Below are 14,739 nucleotides of genomic sequence, written 5' to 3' on the forward strand. Positions count from 1 at the left end.
ATGTTAATTCAGTTTTCAGTTCTAAGGCATTTTAATGGAGTCCTGTTACTATGATACTATGTGTAATGAGAATGTGATATACCGATAGTGCCATACAGCATGGTGTATTGTAAGCAATGCTACGTTGTGCCATTGTGCTACATTGTGCCCTGACACACTGCTATAATAAAGATGCAAAGGCGTATGTGTGTATGCGCTGCCAAGCCCAAGCAGCACTAAAGGCCAGCTGCTGTCTCTTCTCCCAAACATGGCGCATGTCCCCATTCCAAGATACATGGAGGACAAGCGCTAGCCTTATTGTATATCACAGGAATGCATGGGCAAATCCTGACATGACTTGGAATCTGGGCAAAATACCTGGGGCTGTATCCAACTACAGTGGTACCTCGGGTTACATACGCTTCAGGTTACATGCGCTTCAGGTTACAGACTCCGCTAACCCAGAAATAGTGCCTTGGGTTAAGAACTTTGCTTCAGTATGAGAACAGAAATTGTGCTCCAGGGGCACGGCGGCAGCAGAAAGCCCCATTAGCTAAAGAGGTGCTTCAGGTTAAGAACAGTTTCAGGTTAAGAACGGACCTCCGGAACGAATTAAGTACGTAACCAGAGGTACCACTTTAATGTATTTCACCAGTGCGAGGATTTCCACTTGCACAGCGCAAATCCCCGCTGCCATCTCTTCAAAACAGAAAGGTTTGTTAAAAAGAAGGTCTCTTTTGGCAGAAACTTATTGCTGCAGAACAAATTCTGAGGCCCTCTCCCCCCCAAATCATGGTCCCTCAAAAGATTTACCTTCCACTCTGGGGATTTACCCTACGATGCTAGCAGTCTCAAACTCAGCATTTCTTGGGAATTCGAAGAAACCAACAAAATCAATCAGCGGGTAAGATCAATGCAGTTTCTAAAGGTTCAGTCCATCATCTTGATTCAAAATGGCATCCAGTTGTATCCAATTGTAATAATAATATTCTTCTGCACCTTCTGAAGCTTCTTGAGGCATTGGTTATTTTGCAATTGGTCCCCCCCCCCCCCCAGCGCCACATCCAACCAACCTGGCTCTTCTTTCTGGATAACTGATTGACACAAGTTTGGGGAGCTGAATCCCAACTTTGCCCATGAATTCTCTCCTGAAGATCTGTCTCCACCTCTGTGGAAGAACTAAAAGTCCAGGTACCTAAGAGGAGTTTAAACCCATTAAGTCAAAGCACAATAATTTAATGGATGAATTAATAAACATACCTTCTGCTTGGCGCTTTGCTTCAGGCCAATACGGGACTGGCTTCTGGACTGTGAAATAAGCGAGAAAGAGAAATATGATTTTGCTGAGGAGGGGAAATCGTGTGTTTTTTAAAACGTCACATTAATGCTTTCTTGCAGCATGAATTCCTTTCGAGTTCTGGCAAAATAAAGTGCCTTCCTATAGTGATTAAGGGTGGTATTCAGATACATTTTAATTTCAGGGGATCTAATTTCAGGGGCGCGGGTGGTGCTGTGGGTTAAACCACAGAGCCTAGGGTTTGCCGATCAGAAGGTCAGAGGTTTGAATCCCCGCGACAGGGTGAGCTCCCATTGCTCGGTCCCTGCTCCTGTCAACCTAGCAGTTCGAAAGCACATCAAAATGCAAGTAGATAAATAGGTACTCATCCGGCAGGAAAGTAAACGGCATTTCCGTGCACTGCTCTGGTTCGCCAGAAGCGGTTTGGTCATGATGACCACATGACCCGGAAGCTGTTTGCCGGCTCCCTCGGCCAATAAAGCGAGATGAGCGCTGCAACCCCAGAGTCGGTTACGGCTGGACCTAATGGTCAGGGGTCCCTTTACCTTACCCTGAGTAAAACATAGTCGAATACCACCCTATAGCTTCCATTCTAACCCACTTACCTGGAAGTAAGCCCCATTGAATTCACTGCTTTCTGAATAGACATTGTTACAATTACACTGTAAACCGTAGCTTAGCATTAAGTACAAAGTGGGCCTTGTGCAACCTTAAGAGGTTCCCTCAAAGGCACTGACCCCAGTTTAAGATCAGTTTCTCGGCATCTGGCTTATTTGCTTTTCTCAGCTCACTCAGCCTTGTTGCTCCTGCTCTCTGTGCAATAATTTATGGGCACAAACACACCAGCCCTCACTTTCCTTAGAGATGCCCGACAGCCTGCTGAGCTTTAAGATAGTATCCCATTAACCAAGATAAATTTTAAGGTTGCCGCAAAGTGTTTGTAGATGTAACAAATGTTAAGGAAACCAACATCAGACCAATAAATAAATGAAGAGACTGCTCCACACTGGATGCAGTTTTATTTGCTGAAGAATTGAACTGACATCCAGCAGAAAGGAAAGCATTTGAACAAGTTCCGAAGGGTATTTACTTATTTATTACATTTATAGCTCACCGTTCCTCCAAAGAGCTCAAGCTGCACATGGTTCTCCTCCTCCCCATTTGTAGCCTCACAACAACCCTGTGAGGTAGGTAAGCATACCCTCCATTGTCCAATTTTTTATTTTTTATTTTAGTGTAATGCCTCGTTGTTGTTTTTCCATGTAACATTTTTACAAATCCATTTCATTTGTTGAGGCATTAGGGGGAGAAGAAAAGAAAAAAGAAAGGGGGGGTGGAGAGAGGGAAGATGGAAGGGGGTGGGGTCGGGTGGCGGTGTTTCTATTATGTTTAATGTATGTAGAGTTTGGGGTCAGCGTTGTTTGTGTTGTTCACTTGTGTTCCTTTGGTGGTGAGAGAGGTTGGGGTTGGCCTAGGGTGTGATTGTTTGCTTGTGATTGGCTGTGGTGATTTTTGTTTTCGTGTGTGAGTGAGGTGGGTGGGTGATTTGGATCAGGTTAGCCATATTGATTTGTATGCTGTTGGTAGAATATTGTCATTGTCCTGTTGGGCTGTGTATGTGATAAAGGGGAGCCATACCGGGGTGAAGGTGTCTTCTTCTGTTTGTCCCCGTGTCAGTAGGGCTGTTTCCCATACTGTTTGGTACCATTGGTCCATACTTACTCCTGACAGGTCTCTCCAGTGTCTGGCTATGATGTTTCTGGCTGCTGAGAGTAGGTGGGTTATGAGTTCTTTGTGGTGTAAATGGGCATTGTTGTCTTGGAAAATGTTTAGTAGGGCCAATAGACTTTTATAAAAATAACAAACCATTGTCCAATTTTTAGCAGGACATCCCGGACTGACAGAAGCTGCCCGGGCTTCTGATCCAAATTCGAGATGTGAAATTTTGGCTCCTGTGCTCTGGCCACACCAGCTGGCTTCTGGAAGTACGTCTGGGGCAATGGCACTGCCAGAGGAGGCGGAGGCCACGACGGTCGACACAGAATCTCCCAATGCCACGCAGGCCAGTGCAGCCTTCTGCTAGCCTATGTCAGGCAGCAGAGTGTCTTCTGAGGCTGAGGAGGAGGTCAGCAGGCAAAGATAGGAGGACAGAGGGGTGAATGGGTGGACAGGTGAATGATGGGGACAGTGGGATGGAGGGGTGCCCCAAGTTGCTCTCCCAAAATGTTGAGGGGGGTATGGCTCAGAGGCAGTGACTGCTTCAAGGTCAACCAGGGAGCTTCATGGCCATGTTGAGATTTGAAACCTGCTCTCCCAGGTCCTAGTCCAAGATTTTAACCACCACGACCTACTAGCTTTAGTGGTGCTCACTAAAAGTGAGTGGCACTGTGGTCTAAACCACTGAGCCTCTTGGGCTTGCTGATCAGAAGGTCGGCAGTTCGAATCGCTACTACAGGGTGAGCTCCCATTGCTCTGTCCCAGCTCCTGCCAACCTAGCAGTTCAAAAGTATACCAGTGCAAGTAGATAAATAGGAGGGAAGGAAAGTAAATGGTGTTTCCGTGAGCTCTGGTTTCCATCACGGTGTTCCATTGCACCAGAAGCGGTTCAGTCCTGCTGGCCACATGACCCGGACAAACGCCGGCTCCCTTGACCTGAAAACGAGATGAGCGCCACAACCCCATAGTCGCCTTTGACTGGACTTAATCGTCCAGGGATCCTTTACCTTACCTTTCAGTGGTGCTCAGTCACACATTATTACTAGGGTGCAATACGCCGGCCTACCAGTTCTCAAGCCTCATTAGACAATAACATGCTCAATAAACTTAGATTTGAAAGCTAAATAAGGTCTATGCGTCAACAGCGATTCCATGGGAGTACAGGGTGTTGCCCTGGACATTCAGATTCCTGTGAATCTCAACCTTCCTTTTAACTCGTATCATTTCCAAAAAAGCTAACTTGAAGGTCCTGTTTTTCACTGCCAGAACTACACAGCCATGTGCCATGACCAGTGACTGCTCCTCAGCTCTGATGTATTTTAGAGCTGTATTTTATTCCTGAGTCAGACCACTGGTACATCCATTTCTATACTGCAGACACAGGCAGGCAGCGGGTTCCCCTTCTCCCTCTATCCCTGCCTCTCTCCTGTTTAAAAAGAAGCCAACATGAAATAGTGATAGTGCCGCTAATGTGACGCAACCTTGGTCAGCGCACAAACCACTTGTGTGTATTGGCCCACTGGATAAAAACCAGTTTCCTGGCCCAGGAATTAGGATCCCATGGTTCTCCAGATGTGCTGGGCTACCATCACCCTTGGCCCCTGGCCAAGCCAGCTGAGGCTGATGGGATTTGGAGTTTAACATCTGGAGGCTCCAAGGCTCTTCAACCTTGTCCTAGATAATCAAACAGAATTATCAGCTGCTACCTGAGTGTTCTAGGGATGCGGGTGGCGCTGTGGGTTAAACCACAGAGCCTAGGACTTGCCGATCAGAAGGTCAGCGGTTCGAATCCCCGCGACGAGGTGAGCTCCCGTTGCTCGGTCCCTGCTCCTGCCAACCTAGCACATCAAAGTGCAAGTAGATAAATAGGTACTGCTCCAGCGGGAAGGTAAATGGCATTTCCATGTGCTGCTCTGGTTCGCCAGAAGCGGCTTAGTCATGCTGGCCACATGACCCGGAAGCTGTACGCCGGCTCCCTCAGCCAATAAAGTGAGATGAGCGCCACAACCCCAGAGTCGGTCACGACTGGACCTAATGGTCAGGGGTTCCTTTACCTTTACCTTACCTGTGTGTTCTAGCAGAGGAGATTGCTGCCTGGATTGTGTGTGACCCATTCATTCCAGCAACAAAGGGCCTGCCTATCCATTAATCTCCCCTTTCCCCACTCTTTCCCCTGTGGTCTCCTCTCAATCCCACTTCATGAACTGGAAAACATCTGGCAGAGTTAACAAGACGAGCATCAGCAAGCCCTAATGAATTTCTCTGGCGCGTCTAGGGAAAGGCTGGGGCTGAACTAATGAGTTGTCATTTCAATTATTTAAAACACATTAAAACTTTAGGTAAGGAAGAAAAGGAGAGATAGGAGTGCTCTTGGCAGTACTTCCTGGCAAAGCCGCCACAGACAGAAAGGAAAGATTTGTAACAAATTGAGCCTCTTTGCTTTGCCTCCACCCACTTTCCGATCCAGTCTCAACCACTGTTATCTTGCCAGAACGGACTACACCTGAGGAATGTTGCCCTAAATGGTCAAAAAGGTTCCCAACCCTTGTTTAAATCAACCACAATTCCTCAAGTTTGGATGTCACAGGAAACTTTGGTTTGTTTAAAAGTGGAGGTTTAAGACAGGCTTCCTCAAACTCGGCCCTCCAGATGTTTTTGGCCTACAACTCCCATGATCCATAGCTAGCAGGACCAGAGGACAGGGGTGGTGGGAACTGTAGTCTCAAAACATCTGGAGGGCCAAGGTTGAGGAAGCCTGGTTTAAGAGTTTATCTCCTCCTTTCAAGTGTGAAATAGGGGGATAAGGGAAGCAGTGGTGGAGGAAGATGCTTTGGCACCTGGGGCAGCACACCTAGGGGTGAGGCGCGGCACCCATAGGGGCAGGGTGAGGGCGAGGTGAGCCACCCATAGGGGCAGGGTGCACCACGGGGCCTCCAGAGTCTGCCTGCCTCCTCACACTGAGCTGCCCTACAGCTGAGGGGGAGGCAGCGGGTGGACAGTTTGGGCAGGGCGACACGTGGCTTGGGCACGCCGCAGGCCCCGCAGTGAGTGCCGCCCAGCATTTTGTCACACCCCCCCCAGTGGTGACACCCAGGGTGGGCCACACCTACCGCACCCCCCTTCCTCCGCCACTGAAGGGAAGGGGAGCATGCAAGCCCTAGTCTCATGTAGGCTCATTTGCATGCCAGCAAACCATGGTTTCTCGTTACATTTCAACTGAGCCAGAGCAACTAGCCTGAAGCCACAATCAGAGTGTGCAGAAGTGAGATTTGAATCAGGGGACTTCTTGCTCCACAGCTTGCTTTCTTAGCCATTACTCGATGCTGGCTCAGTGCGTTAATAGGATTCTGTGACAAAAATTAAGTGGCTCGCTGATGAAGTGTTCCTCGGAGCTGACATTTCCAACGGGTCCAAAGGTTTCAACGGGCAGCGGCATAGGTTTTATCAATGAGAAATAATGATTGTTGGTTCCCCTGTAACACTCGGAGCATTTATCACATTATGAGAGCCCGCAGGTCCTTTCAAATTAACATCCCAAAGTGCAAGGGTACCTAATGGGTATTGATGGCACTTTAATTAGTTTCCCAATAAAGTCCATATGCTCCTGTCACCTCTGGGTCAGTGGTGAAAATATCAAGCGACAGGGAAGTGGGTGGGGGAGATGAGAATTTGTGTTGTGTTGGGCATCAGTCATGGGACCAAGGACTAATCTGGATGAGCCTCCACTGGTAGCTCAGTGATCCGGTCCCTGGTTTCTGCAGGTAAGATCCCCAGCTGAAGCCCCAGAAAGTGCCTTTCCATCACTGTAGACAAAGGAACCTGTGGGCCCAATCCAGCCCACCAGGCCATTTTGGGCAAACCACACCCACTCACCTTTCCCTGGCCTTATCAGGGGTAGGGTTTGGGAAACATCAGGTGCAGCTAAAAGGAGAAATTCACTGATGAGGACTCTAAAGGAAAATTCAAAAACTGTTGCATAAAGAACTGGGCACAAAGAATGGGAAAAAATGAGTGACAGAGAGAGATCACAGTTGACAGATTCATCCATCCATGCTTTCCATCTGCTAGGTAAAATGATTTAAGTGCATCTTGCCAATTGAAAATAAGCCACTTTGACCATTCACAATTAGGTTACTGTAATGCTAAATTTCTGCCATAATCTTATCCTGTTAGCTGCACCAGATGATCCTATTTCCCAGTCTGGCAGCTGAACAAACCAGTTGGAACCATTCCATGCTGGAAAGAGATTGCCTCTGCTGCCTCATGGTGATCATGACCTGCACAGAAATATCCCATCAAAAATGGGTTTTCACAGTTATGCAAACAGAGAGAATAACTGGCGAATATTGCAAGTAAAAAAGTAACAGTAAAGGACCTCTGGATGGTTTAAGTCCAGTCAAAGGTGATTATGAGGTTGCGGCGCTCATCTTACTTTCAAGTCAAGAGAGCTGGCGTTTGTCCACAGACAGCTTTCTGGGCCTTGTGACTAAACCGCTTCTGGTGCAATGGAGTACTGTGACGGAAGCCAGAGCGCATGGAAATTCCATTTACCTTCCAGCCACAGCGGTACCTATTTATCTACTTGCACTGGTGTGCTTTCAAATTGCTAGGTTGGCAGGAGCTGGGACCGAGCAACGGGAGCTCACCCCGTCATGAGGATTCAAACCGCCGACCTTCTGATCAGCAAAGAGGCTCAGTGGTTTAGACTACAGCGCCACCCGCATCCCATCACAATATTGCAAGGGCACTGCAACAATACATGGTTGCGGAGGTGGAGGGAGGTTTTTCAGCATTCCATCATGGGCAGCTTTCCCTGGACTGTTTACCTGTGGTGGGTGCGGCAACGGACCGTGGATCTTAACCTTTGTTCAGTAGGCTATATTCCAGAGGTTTCTCGCTGCACACACAGGGCCTACATCACTCCCTCCAAGCAAGCAAGAGCATTATCAGAGTTCAATAAATTTCCAGCCACGCAAAAGCACACGAGGAGGGTGCAAAGCAGGGCTGGTGGGAAGGGGTGTGGATTGAGGAGTGTCACACACCGGTAAATTAATCAAGCAGAGTGTCTTCTACATAAACAGAATAAAAGTTTTACTGAAGAAAATAAACTTGTTCAGAAACAGCATAGTTAAAGAGCGTACACAGAGTGCTCATAGCAGCTATCTGACTCTTCCCAGAGGCACAGTCTTAGTGATTTACTAGAGTCCTGGAGCCCCTCTGTCTGCAACAACACAACACACACACTGGCTGAGACACACAGGCACTGACACAGAGTGAGGCCCACAGAGAGGCTGGTTACTTTTATAGGGAGAATGAGTCTTCACTCAAGTCATGAGTTTGCAGTCTTGAATGATTGTGTAGGTTCTGTAGACCTTACTGCCTCTGCTCTCAAGAACCTCTGTCTCATGACAAGGAGGGCATTGAATTCTGGGAATGGAAAGCTTCCCTTTATATACAGTGGTACCTCGGGTTAAGAACTTAATTCGTTCTGGAGGTCTGTTCTTAACCTGAAACTGTTCTTAACCTGAGGTACCACTTTAGCTAATGGGGCCTCCTGCTGCTGCCACGCCACTAGAGCACGATTTCTGTTCTCAGCCTGAAGCAAAGTTCTTAACCCGAGGTACAATTTCTGGGTTAGGAGAGTCTGTAACCTGAAGCATCTGTAACCTGAAGCATATGTAACCCGAGGTACCACTGTATCTGTGATTCCTACATTGCACGGGGTTGGATTAGACAGCCCTTGGGGTCCCTTCCTACTTCGGTCCAGTATACCTGAAGGAGCGTCTCCACCCCCATCGTTCTGCCTGGACACTGAGGTCCAACTCCGAGGGCCTTCTGGAGGTTCCCTTGCTGCGAGAAGCCAAGTTACAGGGAACCAGGCAGAGGGCCTTCTCGGTAGTGGCACCCACCCTGTGGAACGCCCTCCCACCAGATGTCAAAGAGAAAAACAACTATCAGACTTTTAGAAGACATCTGAAGACAGCCCTGTTTAGGGAAGCTTTTAATGTTTAATAGGTTATTGTATTTTAATATTCTGTTGGAAGCCGCCCAGAGTGGCTGGGGAAACCCAGTCAGATGGGCAGGGTATAAATAATAAATTGTTGTTGTTGTTGTTGTTGTTGTTGTTGTTGTTGTTGTTGTTACAATTCCATGATTTGCAGAGGGAACTGAGATTCAGCAGAGACTTCCACTGGTGGAAGGAGACAAGACAACATTTTATTTTATTGCCAGTCTTCACTTCCATATACACCATCCACACACACACACACACACACAATTTTGACATTTTCGCTTAGCTCTAGCATGCACATCTATCCATATTTTATTTTGTTTATTTATTTATTTCAAAGCAAAAGGTCGCTGGCGGTAGCAGGTAAGCAGCTGATTGATTGAGCACTTCTGGGTCAAAGGCTCTGGCTGTCGAGTTGCAGCGGATGAGGAGGAAGCGAGGTAATAAATTGATTTGCAAAGAAACTGCTCAGGCAGCAACTGCAAGGCATCCCCTTCAGGGCAACAGCTCTTTGTGGCTACCTGTCGCTCAAGCTCAATGTTGGAGCAGGTGGAGAGCAGTGACCTATCTCTGGTGCGGCAATCAGCTTGTTAGGCCTGATCTCCTAGTGGGGGCGTTAAAACTGTTTTCCAAGAGACTTTGGGATTCCTTCGCAGATTATGGTTGCAGAGCCTCCTAATGTCCCTATTTTCCAGGGACAGTGCCGGATTTACAGAAGTCCTCCCGGTTTCTGATTTGATCCCAGAATGTCCCACTTTTCCTTAAAGGGACCCCTGACCGTTAGGTCCAGTCGTGGCCGACTCTGGGGTTGCGGTGCTCATCTCGCTTTATTGGCCGAGGGAGCCGGCGTACAGCTTCCGGGTCATGTGGCCAGCATGACTAAGCCGCTTCTGGTGAACCAGAGCAGCTCAAGGAAACGCCGTTTACCTTCTTCCTGCCAGAGCGGTACCTATCTATCAACTTGCACTTTGACATGCTTTCGAACTGCTAGGTTGGCAGGAGCAGGGACCGAGCAACGGGAGCTCACCCTGTCACGGGGATTCGAACCACCGACCTTCTGATCGGCATGTCCTAGGCTCTGTGGTTTAGACCACGGCACTATCTGCCCCTATTTTCATTGGAGAAATGTTTTTTGTTTTGTTTTTAAATTATTTGTAATTTTCATTTATATGAATTCCAATAGTTTTACAGTCGTTTTAACATTTCAAAACTCGACTTCCTTCCTCCTCTTTCTGTGGTTCTTAAATTTATATTTATTTCATCTGATAAATATTGGCGAGTTTGGAGTTATGTGAACCCCAGGCAAGGAGATAAGTAACCTTCAGAAGACATATGAAGGCAGCCCTGTATAGGGAATCTTCTTAATGTAAGGTTACCAGACGTCCCTGTTTCCCGGGGACAGTTCCCATATTTACAAATCAGTCCCCTGACAAAATCCATCCATTCCGACTGAAGTTGAAAAGTGTCCCCGGATTCAATGAAAAAAATCTGGTAACCTTATTTTAATGTGCAGTGTTTTATTCTGTTTTTTATATATTGCAAGCTGCCCAGAGTGGCTGGGTAGGTACCCAGTCAGATGGGTAGGGTAATAATAATAATAAAATAATAATAGTAATAATAATAATAATAGGTTTGTTTTTGTATTTTTGGTCATTTTCTTTTCTTCCTTTTCTCGGGGGGTGGGCAATCCCCTTCTTCTTTTAACTATATCTCCCCTTCTCTTTCTACTCTACTTTCACTGACATCTCTTAATTATAGCCCCCATTTTTTGTTTTTTTACTTTTATTTTCATTTTTATTACCATGATTAAATATTTCAATACAGTCATGCCTTGGGTTACAGTCGCTTCAGGTTGTGTGTTTTTCTTTTGGGGGGGGGGTTATGGACCCACCAAAACCCGAAAGTATCGGAACGGGTTACTTCCGGTTTCCAGTGGTCGCACATGCGCAGAAGCGCTAAATCACGCTTTGCGCATGCGCAGAAGCACCAAATTGCAACCAGCGTTGTGAACGCTGCAGGTTGCAAACGTGCCTCCCGCACAGATCACATTCACAACCCGAGCGTCCTGTTAGGATATTTCTGTTCCACCTTAAAAGGGAGCAGGATGTTTGTGTCACAGCCTGCGTATTTTCCTGTTTCACAGGATGTTTATGTTGTGTCTTTGCTTTCATTTCTCTCTCTCTGCCGGAGACTCTGAAGCAGGCAGTCATGTTTTTCTTTGTTCTGATCAACGCTGAATAAACTTGTAAATAATGCTCTTCTGGGTGCACCTTCCGCTGTGTGCATTATCTGCTGATAGAGCGTGCATCGGTTCTGGAATGTGGCAAGCTATTTCTAGAGCTCGTGTCGCTAATTGCTGATACTGCGTGTCTACGGGAGATCAATGGACGTCCGGAGACGACGTGGAGTCAAGATGGACTTTGTCTCCCTGGCAGTATCCCAACACGTCCACTGTACACCTTTTTTATTTTACTGCACACACACTAATACTGCTATTTTTTCTTCCTCCCCCCCCCCTCCCAACCTACAAATGTGTCCTCTTTTTTGCTCTTCTGTTTGACAACCCTAAACTACCCTCTTTGGTTCCCTGTGCATTCCCTAAACCTGTTCTAGGCAGATTTGCCCCAACCCTACAGAACAGATCTGGCGACGGTGCAGGATGCGTACAGGGGGTGGAAGTCCCATTGCACAAGCAGAAATCCCTGTACTGATGGGATGCATGACCTAGATAGCCTCGGCTCTCCACACAATTAGGCTGTGCATGGAGGCAACTGTGTTATGGAACAGAATATCAGCCCTATCAGAATTTGCAAAGTGCTTTAAAGCTGAAAACCCACCAGATGCACAACCCATCATTACAATAACAAAGCTTTCTCATTTCATTTTTTTTTTAAAGGCTTTTCTGTACATTTGTACAGAAGGCAGCCGAGTGAACCAGGGGGGTTGTATTGAACATAATGTCGCAGCAAAAGATCTAATTATTCACCCCCTCATTCTTCTCTGTCAAGTCTGCGGCACTTTCAAAAAAAAAAAGGAACAGAAAAGAATAAGAAAGGAAACAGCTTTAGTGCTAATTCCCTTTCGCTTGTCTCTTTCAACACACAGGACAAACTTGGATCTTCTCCTAACTGGTTTCGCTTTTGAATGAATCTTGCCAACATTTGAGGAATTGCTATTACGAAACTAAAGCTTGCTGTCTGAACACCAACGTCTGCCCTGCTGATTAAATAGACTCCCAACCAATTAATCAACTAAAGGTATAGTTGATTAATCTACTGCAATAGTCACCAACACAGTGCCCGTGGGCACCACTGGGCCCTACAGTACCTCCTATGACACCTACAAAAGATTTCAGTAAATACCCATTACAGTGTTTTGGCTACACCTCCATGGTAGCCATTTTATGACTGGCACCCACAACACTTTCTCAAAATTATAGCTGTGTCAACTGGCCCCAAAGGGAGGACAGCCCCCCAATCTACTACTTAAAGTTTGCTGCCTTAGAGCATGGGGTGTCTTGGGTAATGTATGATAGAGAGCTGCCTTTTACTGAGACAGACTACTGCACCATCTAGCTCAGTACAGTGGTTCCTCAGGTTACAGACGCTTCAGGTTACAGACTCCGCTAACCCAGAAATATCACCTCAGGTTAAGAACTTTGCTTCAGGATGAGAACAGAAATCGTGCTCTGGCGGCGCGGCGGCAGCAGGAGGCCCCATTAGCTAAAGTGGTGCTTCAGGTTAAGAACAGTTTCAGGTTAAGAACAGACCTCTGGAACGAATTAAGTACTTAACCCGAGGTACCACTGTACACCTGAAAGCAGGTCCTGAAATTGCCGAGTGAACCAAACATGAATTCAGAAGATTTGGCTGTGGAACTTTGAAAAATCTTAACCCGAGATACCAATGTATTGTTTACACTGACTGCCAGCAGCTCTCCAGGATTTCAGACAGGGTTCATTTCCAAGTCCTACCTGGAGATGCCGGGGATTAAACTTGAGACCTTCTGCATGCAAAAGCAGGTCCTCTACTACAGAGCTACAATCCTTCTGTAAATGATGCAGGTGTAGGACAAAGTGAAGAAGTGTTAGGGCGGGTGTCAGGAACAGGTCAACAATAGCTCACACAGTGCCAGATAAGTTCAGTGCTTTGGGAGGGTGGCAGGGTACGCATACCCCTAAACATTTTGTGAAGCTAAAGGGAGAAGAAACTAAAAATGTTTAAAGATTAGTTTCTTCTCTAGCACAGTGAATTGTCAGTTCCGTTGCTACCCCCGATGGCGGCTTCCTTTCCTTTCCCGGTGTTTCCTGAGTCTCAGGCGGAAGCGGGCGTTTAATGTGTGAAGTAGGAGCTGGAATCTAGCACAGTGATTGGTCAGTTTCGTTATTACCACCTCCGATGGCGGCTTCCTTTCCTTTCCCGGTATTTCCTGAGTCTCAGACAGAAGCGAGCGTTTAATGTGTGAAGGAGTGTGGAATGTGGATGTGTAGTGTTTTACTGATGAAAGTTTGGCCTCATTGAGGGGCAGTGTTTATTTTCCCCGATTTGAACTACAAAATGGTGATTTTCTTGAGTCAAAATGAGAGTACCCCTAAACATTTTTTTTAAAAGGAAAAAAGCACTGACTCTATTTTTTCAAAAAACAAAATGGCTCAGGAGGCCAGGCCTAGTGAGCACAGCAACACTTCCCAGTAGATCTTGCCCCAATGAGGCAGTTGCAAGGACTGAAGGCCTTCCCACAGCCCTCTAAGTCTCCTCCGCCCCGGGTTCCTTCCCAAGCAATCCTTCATCTTGCCTGCCTTTGCTCCACTCTTTTCATACCTCTTTGGGTTCTGGGAGACCAGAGGGGAAGGGAGCTGAGTATTGCAGGAGGAGGAGACATCCTAGCTTCCTCACCAACCTGTCTCATCTCTGCCTCTTGGCTCCCCTCCTCTTCAGCCTCCACTTCTGGTTCTGGTTCTGGACTGCTCTCTGCCACAGACTCTTCCTGCTCACTAAACCCTGTTTCCTTTTCAGCTTCCAATACCAGTTTGCTCCCTGTTCTCCCTCTGACCGCTCGTCATCATCCCACCACCAATCCTCTGCCTCTGAGTCTTCTTCCCTTGGGGGTTACCTTTGGGGCTCCCCAGTTGGTACCTCCAGCCAGTCCATGACAAGATGCTGCCAAAAGAGAGCAGAAAGGAGAGCTGGGTGGATTTCTTCAACTCTTTACATTTCAGGAAGAGCAAACTCTCCAAGAGCCGTATCTGGGTTGTTGCTCCAGCTCACCACAGGGAACCAAATTGCTCTGTCTGACACTTCAATGCACATTACAAATCAAAAGCCAGGGACTTCCACTCTCCTTCTGGATAAAGCAGGCTAATGTGTGTGCATGTTTTTAAAAATGTATTAAACATTAAGAATCAAAGCAGAGGATTAGAGCTACTGGGAAGTTCACTGTAAGGTCAGGATAACACAGGCTGTCAAGACGGAGCAGCAACAAAAATACTGAAATGCCTCTAATATATGCAGAGAGGGTTTGATGCCAAGAGAGCCATGAAGTTTTTTAGGTTAATGCAACAGAGCAGGAAAACCGGTGCAGATGGTGGTAGGCAGAAGTCAGATCATTCCTTCCAGAAAAGGAAAATTGGCACATCACACCTAGGGCTCTGGGATAGGTTGTGATGCTGTGAAGAAATTGCCGGCCCCCACAAAGAAGAGGGAAATTGACTTGATGAGGAGAGAAAGAAGGATGTTTT

The 14,739-nt window shown here is 46.9% G+C and overlaps 1 protein-coding gene across 1 annotated transcript in view; it reads right to left on the reverse strand.

Annotated features, from left to right (window-relative positions):
- Positions 1-14,739, reverse strand: part of RASGEF1B (RasGEF domain family member 1B) — a 254,233-nt gene that overhangs the window by 220,377 nt on the left and 19,117 nt on the right. Inside the window, exon 2 of the mRNA XM_083398472.1 lies at positions 1,240-1,287. Coding sequence (XP_083254598.1) covers positions 1,240-1,287 — 48 coding nt within the window. The remainder of the gene's footprint in view (positions 1-1,239; positions 1,288-14,739) is intronic.

Source organism: Podarcis tiliguerta, assembly GCF_965153285.1.
Source record: "Podarcis tiliguerta genome assembly, chromosome: 9".
In the NCBI taxonomy this organism is placed as follows: domain Eukaryota; kingdom Metazoa; phylum Chordata; class Lepidosauria; order Squamata; family Lacertidae; genus Podarcis; species Podarcis tiliguerta.